The 19,090-nt window shown below is 35.9% G+C and overlaps 1 protein-coding gene across 8 annotated transcripts in view; it reads left to right on the top strand.

Moving 5' to 3' along the window:
* myo9aa (myosin IXAa) overlaps window positions 1–19,090 on the top strand; it is a 191,160-nt gene that overhangs the window by 168,533 nt on the left and 3,537 nt on the right. For 4 of the 8 annotated variants that reach the window (XM_030123409.1, XM_030123417.1, XM_030123365.1 and 1 more), the window contains 18 exons: window positions 672–768; window positions 1,005–1,220; window positions 2,020–2,117; window positions 2,235–2,359; window positions 3,784–4,004; window positions 5,229–5,345; window positions 5,687–5,875; window positions 6,009–6,059; window positions 6,877–6,988; window positions 9,611–9,672; window positions 9,924–10,116; window positions 11,784–11,912; window positions 12,045–12,150; window positions 12,257–12,388; window positions 13,951–14,074; window positions 16,465–16,482; window positions 16,704–16,912; window positions 17,799–17,941. In XM_030123409.1, coding sequence (XP_029979269.1) covers window positions 672–768; window positions 1,005–1,220; window positions 2,020–2,117; window positions 2,235–2,359; window positions 3,784–4,004; window positions 5,229–5,345; window positions 5,687–5,875; window positions 6,009–6,059; window positions 6,877–6,988; window positions 9,611–9,672; window positions 9,924–10,116; window positions 11,784–11,912; window positions 12,045–12,150; window positions 12,257–12,388; window positions 13,951–14,074; window positions 16,465–16,482; window positions 16,704–16,912; window positions 17,799–17,941 — 2,342 coding nt within the window. The remainder of the gene's footprint in view (window positions 1–671; window positions 769–1,004; window positions 1,221–2,019; window positions 2,118–2,234; window positions 2,360–3,783; window positions 4,005–5,228; window positions 5,346–5,686; window positions 5,876–6,008; window positions 6,060–6,876; window positions 6,989–9,610; window positions 9,673–9,923; window positions 10,117–11,783; window positions 11,913–12,044; window positions 12,151–12,256; window positions 12,389–13,950; window positions 14,075–16,464; window positions 16,483–16,703; window positions 16,913–17,798; window positions 17,942–19,090) is intronic. The other 4 variants (XM_030123383.1, XM_030123401.1, XM_030123425.1 and 1 more) reach the window with 4 other exon arrangements.

Below are 19,090 nucleotides of genomic sequence, written 5' to 3'. Positions count from 1 at the left end.
AATTAAGTAATATAAGATAACACTAGAAAATCCTTGGCGATTTCACTAAATTTATTTACAGTCAAGTCAACAGGCAAGCCAAAATTCGGTTAATTATAAATGTTTGCCACAAAGTGTGTCTCAAAGGGCTGTACAAAAGGCAATAAGAATTGACAGGATTGGCAATATGTATCAAAATGTCAATATTGAAGGAAGTTAAACATAAAAGTAAAAAGTGAATAAAAAGTGAAGTAACATAAGATTTTTATCAAACACTCATATACACCAGGATACAGATTGAAAAAAACTAAATCCTAAAAGGCATTGTTCTAGACAGGCTTAATGGAGGTGTAAAGCAGAGTATCATCTGCAAAAGGTGTAAACATAGTTTGTAATCATTGCTGAATTTTCTAAGTGATAAAATGTTAATGGAAAAAACAGGGCCACATACAGACCACTGTGGTTCACCACAGCTGACCTTACTATGGCTGAGATAAAATTGAGTAAAGCAGAGTGATATCTATGAGTGAAATATTGTATGGTCCAGAAGATTACTGTGGCCATGACGCCAGTATAACTCAAATGTGTAACTAACACAATGTGCTTTTCAGTTGTGGCAGATGTTGTGCAAAGGTATGGTAGCACATGCATTAAAACTGACTAGTAACAAGTTATTTGCCACAATGTTTCAGGTTTGACACCGAGGTTGCCACTAAAGAGATGCCTACCAGTCCTCAAGAGGGACCCACACCAGTCTCCAAGCCTTCAAAAGTAACAAAAGGACGGGATGTAAGTGATATTTCTTCCTTTTTTCACTCTAGCAAATAGACATAATGTTTTGCATGTGTTTGCAAGAGTGCTTTTGTGGTGTGAATGAATATATAAGTACCACCATTTTCCAACTGCTTTGGATATTACATGACACACATCGTAAGGGACCTACAAGAATAAAATACACTGAAACTCTTCCTTAGTTCAATAAACTACCATTTCAACATGCTGATATTACTTCTGATAAACTCCAGGTTGGAAGAGCAGGCCAAAAAAAGAAAGCCAGAATGGCACGGACCCGTTCCGACTTCCTCACCCGCGCCCCCATCCTCTCAGTTGGGGGTGATTCAGACGAGGATGACTATGATGGCGAGAGCCCCGTCAGCCCCCGTCATTACACACTGCCCCTCTCCAAACAGAATGCAACGGAGGCGGGCTTAGGAGAGTCCTGTTTCAGTGACTCAGACATGGTAACAAAGCGAAGCCAACAATGAATCTTTCCTCATTCTGGCTTAGGGTTAGCTTCTTTTTGACACGTCTAACCCCACTGAGCACATACGGCCTCAAGTTTCCAACTCTAACTGAGCTTTAACTAACTCTACTTTCTTATAACAATGTTGAATTTTCAGTAAGACTGGAAGACACATTTAGAAATACCTGAAGCACTGACAGGTATTTGGTGACTGTATTTAACTTTAAAGATGTAGGACAGTTTCTGAAATGTCTTCTCTTAAAACTATAACCTGTTAATTAGTTGCTCTTCTAACGTAACTTCAACTTCTCTTACAGCTATAATAGCCGTTCTTCTCCTTAATTCATTCCTTCTGCTAATGAACAGCGTTTGCATGTGCCTTGGTTATCTTTCCTTTTGTAGCTGTTCCACTATTCATCGGTCACACATTGGGAATCTTTGAAAAAGGTCATCAATCACCCACTGCTGTCTTACTTCTCAATTGTTGCCTTTTTCCTTTCTTTTCCTGAGAAAAATGCCCCCTTATTCCAATGCTTTGTCAGACTGTGAAAGAAGCTAAAGTTGTACATATTATTCTCAAGAAAACTATCTGTATTTGTATCTCATTATGTTTTAAACAGTTTTAGCATTTTCATTTATCATTCTGTTTGAAGAAACTGGGAATTTGTGTAATGAGCCAATTTATTGTGTGTTGCTCCACTGAAACAATGCTGCCATCTACTGGACAGGAGTATTTGTAGCTCGCAACACAGTTTTTCATTATCCTTAATGTGTCATCCAAACCATTGGTGTTTCAGCCTGCAAGTGGCGAGGAGCAAAAGAAGATACACAAAGCTATGTCATCAGGAGATTTGGTAAAAGCCGACACACTGCGAAAGAACTCACAAGATGGAAGGTTTGTCTTTCTTTGTTTCGCTGTCATCTTTGTCTTTCTGTTTGTCCTTTATGCACTGGTGTGTCCCAGTATAAATCCTTAAACTGTTGTATTATGTTCATTGTGTGAACTTCAAAGGGTTCGTGGCAAAATGCGTTTCTGGGGGAAAACTAAGTACGGGGATAAGAAGAGAGAAAAGCTGATTTGTGGAGCCGATTCCCTGGACGGAGACTATGGAGACACTGGGCCACTACTGGGAGATGGTGAGCATGTAAAAAAAAAAAAAAATAGAGCTGCCCCTATTAATTATTTAAGTAACTGATTAATCTACCGATTATTTTCTTCAGATTTCTTTATTGTCATTTGACAGCACAGTGTACATACAGCACAGAGTACATCAAATGAGATTTCAATCGATGATTAGGGACATCGGGCCACCGCAACTGGTGCGCTGCCACTGAACCCCAAAGTTTGCAGTGAAGAACACAAGATAATGCAAAGCACAAATATAAGACAACATACAGTTTACACACAGTACACGTGGACGAGATTAAACAATTATTTGAATAGGCAAAAAAAATAGTCAAAATGTGAAAAAGACGTGTCTGAAAATGACAAATAACATGTCTTTTATTCCAGAACCAGGTGAAACAACAACCACAAGAAGTATGAAAGTAAAAGGATATATGAAAAATAACAATATAGAAATAGCAACAATAGTATAAAAGTATATATTAAAAATATCTATAGATATAAAAAACAACAAACAAATCAAATGGCATATACAAACAATATGTGCACTGCAGTCTTCAATACATATGTATGCAACTTACTAACAACTTAATATAGAACTAATATACAACTGAAAAAAAAATAATAATAATGTTTGTGTGAAAGCTTAAAAGTTTAAAGGAGTAAGTGACGGTTCCAATGAAACAAAAGTGAGCATACAGACATTTTCTGCCTTTTTGCCCTCGTCTCGTCTAAGCTATACTCCATGTTGTTTGTGTTGATCCTGGTGTCATGTGCCTCACAATAGGCCTCCATATGAAACACAACAGTGGAAGGAAACGAAGCTTTGATTCAGGAACATTGTGATGGAATAAATTTTTTAATTGATTTGAATCGATTAATGGTTTCAGCTCAAACTCTGACATCACTTGTTTGAAACCTGAATCCTTTCCTCTGGAGCATCCTACTATATAATGCACATTCTGTGTCCGATGTTGCAGCACAGGAGGGCATTTGTACGGATTTTCCTCAGCCTTCACATGCCCGATCGCCGCCAAATGAATAGAAACATTACCTGACTATCTACTAGGCACAATTTTATGTCCGTATTCAAATGTTGTGAGGTATGCTGGGCGATTTTAGCCTCTCTACTTTGAATTCTTCATCCCTGCCGCTATACTACATTTTCGGAAGTGGTTATACTGCCGTTCATGAAATACTATAAACTGATAGTATTGAAATAAGCAAACTGCCTAAATGCATAATTGTGTCTTGAAAATATTCCTTAAATATCCACTCCCAAATAATGTGAACAAATAACATCACAACATTTTTTTACAAAATTGCTGCTGCTCTTGCTGTGTCCATTTACAATAATGTATAGGCACTTTTCACACACAGTAGCACCACGGATACAATGCCGCTAGTCACTGACTAATTCTCTGTTACCCACCAGGTCAGGAAAACCTGTCCCCCCCCTGCAGTCCTGATGTGACTTTGGATCGAGCCTTCAGAGACTTGAAGGAGAATAAGGAGCCTTCTCCCAAAGTGAAACGAAGGCGTAGTGTTAAAATCAGTAGTGTGGCTCTGGAACCCGCCCAGTGGCAGAACGACGCACTGCAGATCCTCACCTGCACCAACGACTACAGGAGCATGAATGACTTCCTAATGAAGAAGGTGCTGTTAAATACCGCACGCTGTTTCTGTCTGCAAATGCATGAGTAGCTTCTAGCTCACGGACTCTTTTTTTTTGCCACAATATATTTATTTATAGCCGTGAAGGTACAGCATTCTTTTTTTTTTTTTACCCCCAATTACATAACTGTGTTATTTTTAAAAACTAGAGTAACAGTGACTTCACAAAACAAGACATTGAATTGAGCTTCTCTTTTTTTAACAGAGGTAATTCAATTGAAAATCAGAGTCTGCTGGAGCTTACCAAGTCCAGAGTATATGAATGCATATGTTTATATAAGATCAGGAACTGCATTGTACATAATCTTAATAGTCGACAGAATCATCCAGTAGGTCCAAGTCACATAAAGTAGTTAACACAGTTAACTTTAAATATGTCCAAATATTTTCAAATGTATGTTGTTTGTCTGTCTGAATGTACCTTATTAGTTCTAATGGAAGGTTAGACAGCATCTGATTGAACCACTGGGTTTGTTGGTGTTTGTCCAATTCCATGCAATACATTGCTTTGAAAACAGCAGACAAGATCTATAAATGCACATTCATTTGTACTTTAGCACATGTATAAAATATACAGCCGACCAAAGAGCCCAGTCTGGCCCTTGGGATGAATTTGTGAATGCAGTAATTGTTATTAACAATCATTTTAGTTCAGGGGTCACATTCAGCCCAATTCAATCTCAAGTGGGTTGGATCAGAAAAAAAAAAAATCATAAAAACCTATTAATTGGGCTAAATGTGGCCTCTTCACTAAAATGAGTTTGAAACCTCTGTACTATAGTTTTGTTTTTCTGGATAAATAACTAATAGAAATAACTTTGGGTCCAGCATAATCTGCTTGGAAATTATTTTCTCAATTATATTCTATTAAATAATATTAATTCCTTCTCAAAATATTTTTATTTTCCTGTAGTCTCATTTGCAATGTATTAATGTTCCTGTAGAGTCAGTGTACTTTATACATGTCTGGTATATTCTTATTGTATTTGTTTAGTTTCACAGGTCTACTGTACGTGTGCATTAGCCATTTAAATTGCAATAGTTTAAAACAACTTTTTACTGAAATTTTGTGAGCCTCAGCACAAGCATTTTTCCTGTTTTCCCTGCTCTGTAACATGAAGTGACGAAGCTTCATTCCAGGATATTAATTTGTTACATGATGTCTCTGATGCATTATATTCACAGATTCTTTTTATAATGTTTTAGATCAGTGATTTGGACACAGAAGACAGCAAGAAAGACACAATGGTGGACGTTGTGTTTAAAAAGGCTCTGAAAGAATTCCGTCTAAATATCTTCAATTCGTACTCCACTGCACTGGCCGTACGTCAAACACATTTTATTCCCGTTTAAATTATTTCATAAGCATGTTTGGAAACCTGTGGCACTATGGAAATTCACTGTGGTAGTTCTTGAAATGGTCTTTTGATTTTGTTTTTTTGGAATATTAGTTCATTAAAGTTGAAATTTTTCTGTTTTTTTTTTTTTTTTATATAAAAGTGGTCATTTGTTGTCATTAATTTAACATTTTAAAGCCAACATTTCATGTATGTTTTCCCGGATTTCTGTGTCATTGTTGCATATAAGAAAACCCTGATGGTTTTAAAAACTTAAGATTGTTGTTGAGCTTATAGGTTTTCTTTTCTTGTCGTCTCCCTCCTCAGATGGATGATGGTAAAAGTATTCGATACAAAGACCTCTATGCACTGTTTGAACATATCCTGGAGAAAACCATGCGTCAAGAGCAGAGGGACTGGAGCGAGTCTCCTGTCAAAGTTTGGGTCAACACCTTTAAGGTCTTCCTGGACGAATTCATGATAGAGTACAAATCTCTGGACAGTACACTTGGCAAGGTAAAACTATAACATGGTTCAACTGAAAGGAGTCAAACTTTAAGTGTTTTGTGGGGTTGAAAGTTATTGAGGTTTTTCTTGTAGTTTAATGTTTGACGAATACTATCTATGTATGTATTTTCCTTTATTACAGCAGGTGCCCAAACCTGAACGCAAAAAACGGAGGAAAAAAGACACTGACATTGTAAGTTTTTCTTCTTTTCGGTTTCTTATTATTCCTATTGTACATTTGATGCTCATAGGAAGGAGAATTTCTGCCTTAACAGCAAATCCTTTACATTTTTTCCATTTGATTTGAAGTAATTTTATAAAACTAGGGGTGTCAAACATACAGCCCATGGGCCAAAAACTGACCCACTAAAGGGTCCAATCTGGTCTATGAAATGCAAAAATGACATTGAAGATTTTTAGTTATAGTTCAGGGGCTGCATATGGTCTAATGTGATCTCAAGTAAATTAATGGCACAATAATGGATAAGTAAAGACAACTTCAAATTTTGTTATAGGTTTAATGTGAAAAAGTTAAAATTACTTTAGGAAAATATTTACATTTACAAATTATCCTTTCACAATAAAATGTGAACAGTCTGAAACTTCTTAAGAAAAATAAGGTAATTTTAACGGCTTAATACCTGTTACTAAATGTCTTGTGCATCTGCAGATTTACTGTGATAATAAGCTGAGACATAATGTTGTTGAAATGGTAAATTTTTCTTTATAAACTTCAGGTGGTTCAGGTTATTTACATTTTCATAATATAATTTTACTATTTTCACATTAAAACAAAAGATAAATGTTTGTATTCTGCTATTATTCCACTGGTCAGACTCACTTGAGATCATATTGGTCTGTATGTGGCCTCTGAATTAAAAAGAGTTTGACACCCCTGATATAAACCTTCACTGGTTCCCAGAATGAAAAAAGTATGCAAAAAGTAAGTGAGCCCGGATATGAATATGCATGTGAACTTGAGCTGAACCTGTGGTGTACTTGCTGTGCAGGTAGAGGAGCATAATGGTCATATCTTCAAGTCCACTCAGTACAGCATCCCCACATACTGTGAATACTGCTCATCGCTCATCTGGATGATGGACCGGGCCTGTGTCTGCAAATGTGAGTGGATATCCACACTTTTAAGCTACAGTTACAGCAGAGATTCAATGTCACAGAGAAACGGACACATTTATACATGTTCTTTTAGTACAGAAGTTTCCAACGTGAGGAGGGAATGTATGAAAGCGTGGTCAGAGGAGAACACATGAGGAAAGACCATATGTGAAGTAACAGCCAAAATAGCTGCATGCTGGTTTGTTTAAAAGTGAACTGATAGCTGAAGGCTTATTTATGCGTTTCATACAGATGTTTAGTTTATCTATTTATTTCATAAGATAAAAGGAAATCTGTGTCTCTATGTGTCTGCAAACTGACCACATCATGAATGAATAAGAGCAGAAAGATCAATCTGATATTTTCTGCCTCTAACAAAATACTTGTGCATCTACAGTAGTAATTTGAAAGAGAGTTGTTAAGTCAACCTCTTCATACAGCATCTACCAGTACATACTAATGGTGTTCATCATTTGCATAAAAAAAATAAATTAAACAGTTATTCTTTAATTTCTCATTTTCAACAGCCGAGCACTTTAGAAAGAAAAGAATTGAACAAAAAAGCTTAAAATAAGCATAAAACATCGAAATGATAAACGAAAATAACATTTTAGATCATTTTAAACATGCAAACATACACAGGAACTTACCAAGTTTTCACACATCAACACAAAACTGGATGGAAAAAAAAAAGTATAAATTCAATGTTTTAACAAGAAAAGCACTCGGAGAGCGCAGACCTCCGCCAAGACAGATCTGCCTTCCATGCGTGTTTGTTTTTTTGTTTGTTTGTTTGTCAGCAAGATAACTCAAAAAGTTATGGATGGATTTTCATGAAATTTTCAGGAAATGTTGATATTGGCACAGGGAAGAAATGGTTAAATTTTGGTGGTGATTGAGGGGGCAGCTCTGTCTTGGCGGAGGTCTCCGCTCTCCGAGTGCTTTTCTTGTTTATATTTTTCTTTGCTTTAATTCACCTGCCACTGAAACACACATCCTTTTTACAGTTGTTTTGACACAATGCATTTTTAACTTCAGTTCATCCCCCTTCTCTCTCTGAAAACAGTTTCTGTATTTTATTCTGAAGTAAGTTGTGTCTTGCTTTAAATATTAATTGTGCTATTTTAAACTGAATCAAATCTTGGAATTTTACAGCTTGTATTTTTAAAAAGAGGTCATTTCTATGGTCTCTATATCCTACATTATGTATCCGTCTAATGGCCTTTTTCTGCATTTTATATACTGTTGACATGTTTTTATACAGACAAATGATGCACAATTTAAAGAAAAAAAAATCTCATTCATCATTTCTCTACATCAATTTTCTATTTTAACAAAAGGAAAATTGCATTACATATCATCACAGTGCAAATCTTCAAATTTATTTTTCCACTCATTATCATTTCTCTACCTTTAAAGGAGAAATTAATCTATTTACCACAACCTCTGTTAGCATCATAGCATTGTGATAAACATGAATAAAAGCTTTTTTGTGTGTTTTATTTCCTGCTGCATTGCTGAAAGTAGATATTAAATGATACCAAACAATCCAGGAAATGTTTGTATTTTTCAGTACTCAGTAATATTGAAGCAAATCATTCAACGCCATAAAAGTATTGACTTTCAGTCTCTAGCTCATCTGTTTTCCCAAAAAAACATGTCTCCAATAACACCAGAAAAAGGCAATAGATTTGGCAGTAGTCACATTTTGGATAAAAAGTCTCTAGAGTTGTCTGAAAAATCACTAAATATAACAACAAAGTGAGTAAGTTGAAAACAACTTTTACAGCTAGGCAGACAGACCATGTGTTTTTCTGTCTGACAGAAAATCATTTGGTGTCATTAGAGGGAAATGTGTGTGTTTTTAGCAGTTGAGTGAAAAAGTTGCTAAAAGTTTCCAAACAAATTACCTTAATTTCCTTAGTTTCTTGAGGGCTCTGCGCAACGGATTAGTAAAGTTCTATCTATTAAAGTTCTGTCTAAATTTATTGCTAGGTGCTTTTTGAAAAAAAAAAAAAAAAAACTTGCTGTGGTTCTCTGAAAAGTTGCTAAATCTAGCAACAAAAGTGCTAAGTTGGTATGAATGCACTGTAGATTTTACTCTTTGGACTTACCAAGAACATGCATAAAACACATAAACCTCTTGAGAAAGTATTTGTTGAATTTCACTGAACAATGCAGCCTCTCACACATACTCACTATGGATCCAAAATTAGTCAGAGCAGTTACACCAGTTTACTGCCAGGCATCTCATTTGGAATGAAATTGCCTTCTTTTCACACCAAATGTCTGTGACCTGGAACACTCCCTTGTCTGATCCGTGTTCAGTCTGGCCTCAGACTGAAGCCCCTCCCCCTCTCCCTTCTTGGCCTTAATCAGATTGTTTTCAACTGGACTCATGGGGTCTGCGGCTGCGTCTCTCCACAGATTTCCCCACACAGTTTGCCCTTTCTTTTCGCACAGGATATTTTCTTCATGCCAGCCAATGCTGCCGCTTTGGTCTCTGAAGCAATAACATATTTTTCTCTCCTTTGTCCGATCTTCTGAAGTCATCAATAATGAGGAGGCATTGCCTTTCTGTGGATAATAGGAATGACCTGTTTGATTTCTCTGGTTGTGTTTATCCAGTGTGCCGGTACGCCTGCCACAGAAAGTGCTGCCAGAAGATGACCACCAAATGCAGTAAGAAGGTAAGTGGGCCATGTTGTCCATCTACACAATAACGTCCTGTGACATTCATCGACTACTGTGTGTTCATGTACAGTTCCTGGCATTATTTTCCACTTATTTCACTGTTCAACAGTAGAAATTTTTGTTTGTATTTTGACAACCTGTGGATTACTTTCTCCTGCGTTGTATGTATCTGTTTTCATGTATGTATACTGTAAATGCTGCATTACAGTTGGTTAAAAAGTGCTTTTTCTGTCCAATCTGTGAGCAGTTTGACCCAGAATTGTCCTCCAGACAGTTTGGAGTTGAAGTTTCTCGCCTGACCAGTGACGAGCGAACGGTGCCGCTGGTGGTGGAAAAGCTGATCAACTACATTGAAATGCACGGCCTCTACACAGAAGGAATCTACCGGAAGTCTGGATCCACCAACAAAATTAAAGAACTCAAGCAAGGACTTGACACAGGTTTGTTTTTTGAAGATGTTTGAGAAACCTACTTCCAACTTTTGGAAACTTTGATTCATTTTCATTCGGTCTTTAGTTTTTCTCACTTTCACTCTTGTCAATTTTTTGAATGTATTTTGGTTTTTTATTAGGGGGATTGAGTAGTGCAGCATAAATTTTTGGGCAAAGACCAGAACTCCAAAATGAAGCGAGTATAGAAGTATCTTAAAGTGTTATACCACTGAAGGACACAAGATGGTGCTCCAAAAAGCCCTCGCCCCCCATAGCCTTAATTGAAATTCTCTACAATTACAGAGGAAGGTTCTCTCCCAGGAGTCAGTCGGGTCTCATCCATTGTATTTGTACCTGGTCCAACTCCGTTACTAAGATCACTTTCACACTTTCATGTTTCTATTTGCTTAAAGCACAGTTTTTTCTGACTGTAGCTGTGGTTTAGCAGGTTCCACTAATAACACTGTAGAATGACTTTATTTTGCTGAAACAGTTCATTCTACTGACTAAACATTTACAATTAGAGCTACAGCTATCGATTATTTTTGTAATCAGTTAATCCATTGTTTTTTATTTACATGGATTCTGTCAAACAATAATTAGAATAGGAGAAAAAAAGAGTAAAAATGTGGATAAGACATGTCTGAAAATGACAACTGGTCCTTTATTCCAGAAAAAAAGTATGAAAGTACAAGGTTATATAAAAAAAAAATATATATATATATATATATATATATATATATATATATATATACATACATATATATATATAGATAGATAGATAGATAGATAGATAGATAGATATAGATATAAACAACAACCACGTCAACAACAGTGGAACCAATGTTTAGCAGCAGCTAAATTAAGGAAACGAAGCTTCAATCCAGGTAAACTGTAATCTAATCTTTTTTTTTTTTATTAATTCCAGTTGATTAATTGTTTCAGCACTATTTACAACCACAGCAGATGGGAGTCAGAAGTATGTCAAAGAGTCAGTAAATTAATAAATAAACCAAGTCTGTAAGCAGCACTTAGCGGTCGCTGACCCCTCAGCCCCTCAGCTCCTGTTGTGCATAGAACAGTAGAACACACAGCTGTAGAAATCAATGGGAGATGCTACCTCTGTCCACTAATTCTATACAGTCTACTGTTTTTGTTTAATTTTAGCCTTGTCTTTCTGGGATTATGAGAAAAGAACTTGATTCATAAAAGCTGGAAAGGTCAGGATTAAAGATGCATGACATCAAATATGATATGCAAGATCTTTATTTCCAATTACCATGGGAGAAAATTTCGCTGATTTTACCTGCAATCCAATTTTGTTTTTCTATTTCGGTCAATAAAACTATACTTTCATTGCAAGTTTTAGTTGTAATTAAATATAATAATAGTGGTTTGCACAAGATCTGTTTCTCATATATTTCTTGTGTGTTTTTAATAAGTTTTTAAAGCCCTTTGTGACTTTTGTCTGTGAAAAAGCCTTTATAAATACATTTTACTTACATATTTAAAGTGTTGAAAATAGATTATGTATTCATTTGTTTTCATTTTATTTCATTTTCCTGAGCTGAGGGACGTATTTTCTTAGGGATTAGTTAAGTTCATCTGAATCTGAATTTTACCGGTATAGTATTTGAGGTATAAAGTATTTCCTCTTTCTGTTCTATCCTGTACAGATGTAAACAGCATGAATCTGGACGACTATAATATCCACGTCATTGCTAGCGTCTTCAAGCAGTGGCTCAGAGACTTACCTAATCCTCTGATGACATTTGAGCTGTATGGAGAGTTTATACGTGCCATGGGTAAGTCCGTAATGCCTTATTGAGGTATATACTTCCAGGTGTCTCAGGATATCATATCATATCGTCAAATATTAATGTATTCAGAAGAAGATATGCTGTACAGTGATTCATTTTGTGGTGTTCCTCTCCCAGCTTTGCAGGATAAAAAGGAAATGATCAGAGGAGTGTATTCAGTTATTGACCAGTTAAGCAGAACTCACCTGAACACTCTGGAACGGCTTATTTTTCATCTTGTCAGGTATTATTATGTTACTATGAAATGCTCACATGAGGACTAACACACGTAATTTTCTTATTTCTTCTCTGACCCAAATGCACCTCTAATGTTCATCCTATTCTTCTAGGATTGCTTTGCAAGAGGAGACGAACCGAATGTCAGCAAACGCCTTGGCCATAGTTTTTGCTCCGTGTATTCTGCGTTGTCCAGACACCATCGATCCACTGCAGAGCGTCCAGGACATCGGCAAAACCACTGCGTAAGACTACGGTTCAGATGCCTTAGGACAGCAATAGAACCATAAACTCTGTCAGATCATGATACATAATAATAATTTTGTGTATTATTAATAATAATAATAATAATTATAATAATAGTTTCATAATTACTGGCATTTCTCATTCTCTTGATAAAATCTGAAAATAACCAAATAAATGATATATTGAATAAAGGATGATAAATTGCTAAAATGATAAAAAATAAAATTCTCAATTCTACAGTACACATCTAAAACAGTTTTGAGAGACCATTATTATGTGCTTCAGCTTCATATGCAAAGTTAAGAAAGTCCAAAGTAATTTATAACTCAGAACAGAATTGGCTTATTTCAACCTCCAGTAGAAAAAAACACAGTCTGACTCCATGAAGATAAACCAAAGGAAAACACAGAAAAGCATTTTAACACCACATCACAGTGGGACAGTAATTATTTCTAAAGCTGTAGAACTATTTGACTTGCAGCAGGAAACATAAGTGAAAACAGGCTTAAACTAGATGTTAGTACACAACTGGCTTTCCCAAACTTGGCCGTGGTCAAATACACAACTGTAAGTGGATGTGTGAATTTATTTTCCAAATTAAAAGAGCAGAAGACAGTTCTCAGGAAGAGTTTATAAATGTTTACCTGTAAGTGAAATCCAGAAGGCAGATAAAGCTGAAACAAGATGAAAATCATATTAACCCTTAAAGACCCAAAAGCATTTACTAATCTAAACTGTTTAACACCTGTTGATTCACTAATCCTATCAATACATGTAAATAAATGAGGTAAAATGCAGCCTGTCATCTTTTCAGCAGCATCAGATTTCTGTCTTTTCAGATGCATCCATAGTCTCTGTAGTGAACATGGAAACACCATCTTCTACAACACTGATTCACCAGTAAAACCAATGTCATCTGATAAATGACAGTGGATAGAGACACTTATTTTTATATAGAATTAATGATGGGGTTTTTTTCCAAGTCATGTTTTCTTCAGTTTTCTCTGTTCTGATATAATAACCTTTGAATTTACTCTGAGCTTTTATTAACACCTACATGGTCAGTAAATGAAATATAGGAAAATACATGATTTTTCACTGGAAAATGCAAAATGCAGAGGATAATATTATAATGAATAGTGATAAAGCACTCGGTAATGGTTAAATGTAGAGAGAAATGAACTTGGATGCCTCTACAAAAAAATAGTTCTGGGTTAAAGAGGCAACAAGCAAAACAACATAAGATGTATTAAGATGTCCAAAAAAAATTTCCCACACTTTTTGATGGTGGAAGAATCAGTAAAAATATAGATATTATGGGAATTCAGGGTCGAGTCTTTAAATTTCTGTCCCAAGGAAACCAGTGGTGCGTAAAATGCCATGCTGTCAAGTTCCAGCTATAAAAGTAAAATATAACAAGTGAATTAAAAAAATCTGTATCCTTTGTCAGTTTTTTGTACATTAGTAAAATAAAATATCAGTCCAGAAATGATTGTAGTTGTTCACACATTGCTGGATTATTCCAGTATTTCTAAAGTGTTGTTATCTCTCGCATCTGTAGGTGTGTAGAACTTATCATCTGTGAACAGATGAACAAGTACAAAGTACGACTAAAGGACATCAACACCCTGGAGTTTGCTGAGAATAAAGCCAAGTGCAGACTGACTCTGATTCGACGGTCGATGGTAAGATCAAATATTATGACTCACACGGCTGTTATCAGGCCAGATTCCTTCTTTACAAATCACTTCTTTCTTGTTGGCTGTGTTAAAACTACCTGACTGAACAATGAATGAAGCCCTTCCAGTGCTCTGCCACCCCTGACATTCCTCTCTCTGAGCTGTTTCTCCTCTGCAGAGCCTTCTCCCTAACCAATCCTTTCCTTTACCCAGAAACCCGTACTAATAGCTGTTAGATTCATGAGTGTAGCGCGCACTATGGTATGTATACACACACTAAACCGTCATAATGCAGTGGTGATGCTGGTGCATCCATCACTGTCCTGTCCATTCATCTGCTGTGTCCATCACTAAAGCATGTGTCTTTCCATTTCCCCTTTATATCTATGTTCATTTTATCAGGATGTGTTTGGTCTGGAAGGTGAATTAGTACTGTGAAACAATGCCATTACATAAAATTAGATTTACGTTATGTTTTTTATGTAGAGGTTGAATACAGGTGACAATCTGAGTGTAGCACAAAGTTATGGAATCATTTCTTTGACTGAAATGTAATAAAATCTAACATCCTTGCTTGACCAGTAAGGCAATAGAATGTACTGAAGTGTATGCTATATCATTTAACTGATTAAAAAGGTTAGATTTATAGCACACTGTTACATTGCCCCTCAGAATTATCTGTCTTTTCTTTTCAGTTATTTTGATGATTTGCAAAGTAAGAAATAAAATGATAAAATAAAAGCTAAAAAACAGTCTACAATCAGTATCGCATATATTATTAAGTACAAGTAAATTATCCAAACGAGACTTCATAACTTTTCTAATCCTATCCCCTCCATCGATTTATAAGAGCAAAACCAGCATAATGGGGAAATGGGGAAGTGAGCCTTCAGTTTTTCCACCCCCTCTGCCTGGAATACTCTTTAATCAGAGCTAAAAATACCAGAACTTATTTCACTACAAGCTTTTTGTACCATCTTATTGACGAGACAGTGAGAATCCTTTGGACAGTGCATGTGTTTTTAATTGTTTGTTGACCTGGACCAAATCTTCCACTAAAAAAAATGGCTGGTGATCTAAAGCCCATAGCACTTTTTTGTCAAACTTCTGTTATTACTTTGTGTTGTTACTAAATTATTGCCTGTTTTTTAATTTCTTGTTATTGATCTTGTAACCTGTTTTTCATTATGGTGTGTGCTGCTGACCTTTTGGCCAAGTCACACTTGTAAAAGACATCTCAATCTCACTGGGGTTTTATCTGGTTGAATTATTAAAAATAATAATTGCAAATATGAAAATAATAAATAATAAAGTGGAAATTAGCCATATTTCCACAAAACACACACACACTTTGTAGTGTTATTACAATATTAATAAGAAATTTTAGATTTTCATACAGATTTCATACAGATATATTGAATCTGAGTTGTTTGATATTTTAATTTTTTTTTTCATTTGGTTAGGCTCAAATTCATGATTGACAGGTGTAACTAACAACCACTGATCACATTTAGTTAGATGTCACTGTCTCTCATTTCCACATCGACATAAAATTATGTCACGTCATTTCTATATATTTTTAGTCTTCTAAAAAGAGAGGAAAGATCTGCAGGAGGACAGTGTAGGTTTTCTGATTCTGGCATACTTTTTCCCTGATATCTACTTCTGCAGCTGCATTTTAAGGAAATGATTCCACTTTGGTTGCTACAGGGAGTCTGTTGTTTTTGTCTCATCAACACATTTTGATTTTATGCATCTGTTTCTAGGACTGTACAGTTTGCAACATGTGACACTATGTTTTTTAATTACTTTTTATTGTGAGGATAATAGATAAGACTCTTTTTTTTTTGTTTTTTGGGAATCCCACAGAATGCCACTCTATTAAACAGCTGTGAATGTAAGAGAAATATCCTCAAAACAAGCAGTTTCTACTTATCAGAGTATTTTTAATTTTATTTATTTATTTTGGTTTATTTAATAGGGATATTGTACATTAATTCACAAAGCTGCAAATGCACCAGAGTTAGCCCAATGGCTATTTTTCATCTGCAGTCCCTGGACAGATGTGAAATGGTCACCCTCAAAGGTAGCATAAGGTTATACACATGCAATAAAAAAAAGTAATTTAAAAATCCCTTAACACAGACAAGTACAAGATGAGTATTACAATACAAAAAAATACAATTCAGATAAAGCAAGTAAGAGATACCACATTGCACTTAGACAAAAAATACAGCAGAGACAGGACTAAAATGTGGAAAAAAAATTAAAGTATAAAAATGTTAGAATACTAGTGTAAGTGACAGATGTTGCAATAATAAAATGAGCTCTCAGAATTAGTATTATTCTAAGCTCCCTTTTCCTACTGTTTTGCTTCTCACCTTTATGCAATGCAGCAAAATGCAGCTAAAAAGGTAAGCATGTGTATTGTATGTTGTTGTGTCTTTGGGTTTTGTCAGTCTTTTTACATAGCTGTGCTGGTCTTCATTTGATATTAACTCACTGCCTGTGCAAGGGAAGGTATTGCTAAATTCAATCAGCTGCACATAGAACATAATTGTTTAAATAGTTGTTCTGTGAAATGTAATATTCATGTTAGTTAGATGAAAACATGTGCCTTGGATTTGTCCTTCAGGGAAAAGGCCACATCCAGCGGCTGAGTTACCACACCCCCTCGCCACCAGTTAGTCCCCGCCTACCTCCTGGGAAGGATGCTGTGATAGAGGAGAGCGGCGGAGAGGAAGGAGCCGAGTCATTCAGTGAAATCTCAGAGCATCAGCAGGCAGCCATGCAACAGGAAGAGAGAGTGTTGACAGAACAAATTGAAAACCTTCAGAAAGAGAAGTATGCTCTTAATCTTCACTTAAAAACTTCTGGATGAGTTACAGCAACTGTAAATGACTCCTAATTATAACATACATAAAAGTGAGTCAGAACATCTGTTTGGAGTTGTGTTAGGATGTGTGTAGAGCTGCAGCAACCAATTGATTATTTTCTTCTATTCAATTCAATTAAACAAATAATTGAATAGGCACAAAAATTAGTAAAAATGTGAAAAAGACATGTCTGAAAATGACAAACAACTTGTCCTTTATTCCAGAACCAGCTGAAACAACCACAAAAAGTATATAAGTGAAAGGATATATAATAAATATCTATATAGAAATAACAACAACAGTATCAAAGTATTGATAAAAAATATCTATAGATATAAACAACAACGAACAAGTCAAATGAAGTCTACAAACAATATGTACACTACAGTCTTCAATGCATTTGGATCCAACTTACTAACAACTTAAGATGGAACTAACATACAACTGAAAAAAATGAAGACAAATATCTGTAATGTTTGTGTGAAAGTTTTAAAGTTTAAAGGAGTACGTGATGGTTCCAGTGTAGAAAAATGAGCGTATAGACATTTTCTGCCTTTTTGGTCTCGTCTCTTCTGAGCTACGCTCCATGTTTGTGTTGATCCTGGCGTCATTTCACATTAAGGGTCCCTGTGAAACACAACAGCCGAACCAATGTATAGCTGCAGTGAAATTAAGGAAACAAAGCTTTGAATCAGAAAAATTGTATTCAAATCATTCTAATCATCAGTTACAATCAGTTTTTAATTAGTCAATTAAGCGTTTCAGCTCTAGATGTGTGTTCTCAGCATTTGCTGTGTTTATTGGTGTGTGCACAGCTTACATTGTGTTGATGGGGTTCATGTTTGGTCCTGCAGGGAGGAGTTGACTTTTGAGATGCTGACACTGGAGCCACGAGCATCAGATGATGAAACTCTGGAGTCAGAGGCTTCGATCGGTACAGCTGACAGTTCAGAAAACCTCAACGTGGACTCAGAGGGAACCATTTCGGACTTCTCTGGTACTGGCCTTCTATACTGCCACACTGTTGAAATGCTTCCTGTGCAACATTTACTCTAAGGTCTTGGAGTGGGTGATCATTGTTGACCCAAAAATTTCAAAAATAATAAATCACCTTTTAATACTGTACACTTTTTAATACTGAATAGCAGCACAAAGAAACTAATGTCCTTAGACTTTCAACCCTGGGGTTTCTTGTGCATATCTGAAAGACCTGTGAGTATCATAACTGTTCACAGGGCTCAGCCAGTGACAGTCAGGTGACACATGTCATCCAATCAAAAAATTAATAAGTACCAGAAGAAAAGCTATACAGATACATACAGCACAAGGAAATCAATGTTGTATTCTATTCTTGGTACCAAATTGGTTACCCCTTATTAATATAAAATACTTGTAGAGCTCTGGAAATATTTAGACGCCATATAAAATTTTCTGACCTAAATTCAAAGCCTCTGGAATGTGACCCAGAGTAAGATGATTGGTCACAGTCCATCAGACAAAGCTGAGCTGTTTTCATTTTCAACCAGAAGGGACACAAAACACCACCAGTGTGGGAGAAAATCAAGGATATTCCACCAAATATTTAGCTCAGAATTCTTAGCTTAACACATCAGTTTGTGTTGGTTAAGACATGGAATTGATTTCTTTGCATTATCTGAAGTCTGAAAAACTGCACTTTGTTATTTTAACCTGTTCATTATATAAATGCTCTAAATGACAATGGTTCTGTCTGGAATGGACCCTTTTCACCTCTGACATTTTAATTTATTGTAGTGGAAAACACATGTGCGATTAGTATCTTTAGAAATGGCTGCATCCTGTTAAGGCGTTTCGGGTCTTGTCATTTTGACATGATGGTTCACTGGAAACATCTCCCAGGAGGAGAAAATTGAACAGAATCATTGTAAATGTAACATCTATACTTCTGCCCGCTGTGAATAAGGGTGTGTCTATTTGGGAGTCAAGCACATACAGTACAAAAAACAATGAAGGAAACTGTCACTCGGGTTTTTTCAGGATTCCACGCAGCCACAGCATGGCCGTAACGGCAACAAACACAGAAATGGTTTCATTGTTTCTTACTATTGCGGCTGCATGGAATTACAGATGTGTTGAAAAATTAGTGACGAACGTCATACACAGCTTT

The sequence above is a fragment of the Sphaeramia orbicularis genome, chromosome 3, assembly GCF_902148855.1.
Source record: "Sphaeramia orbicularis chromosome 3, fSphaOr1.1, whole genome shotgun sequence".
NCBI lineage: Eukaryota > Metazoa > Chordata > Actinopteri > Kurtiformes > Apogonidae > Sphaeramia > Sphaeramia orbicularis.
The sequence above is the reverse complement of the archived record's forward strand: the minus strand, read 5'-3'. Positions and strand labels throughout refer to the sequence as shown.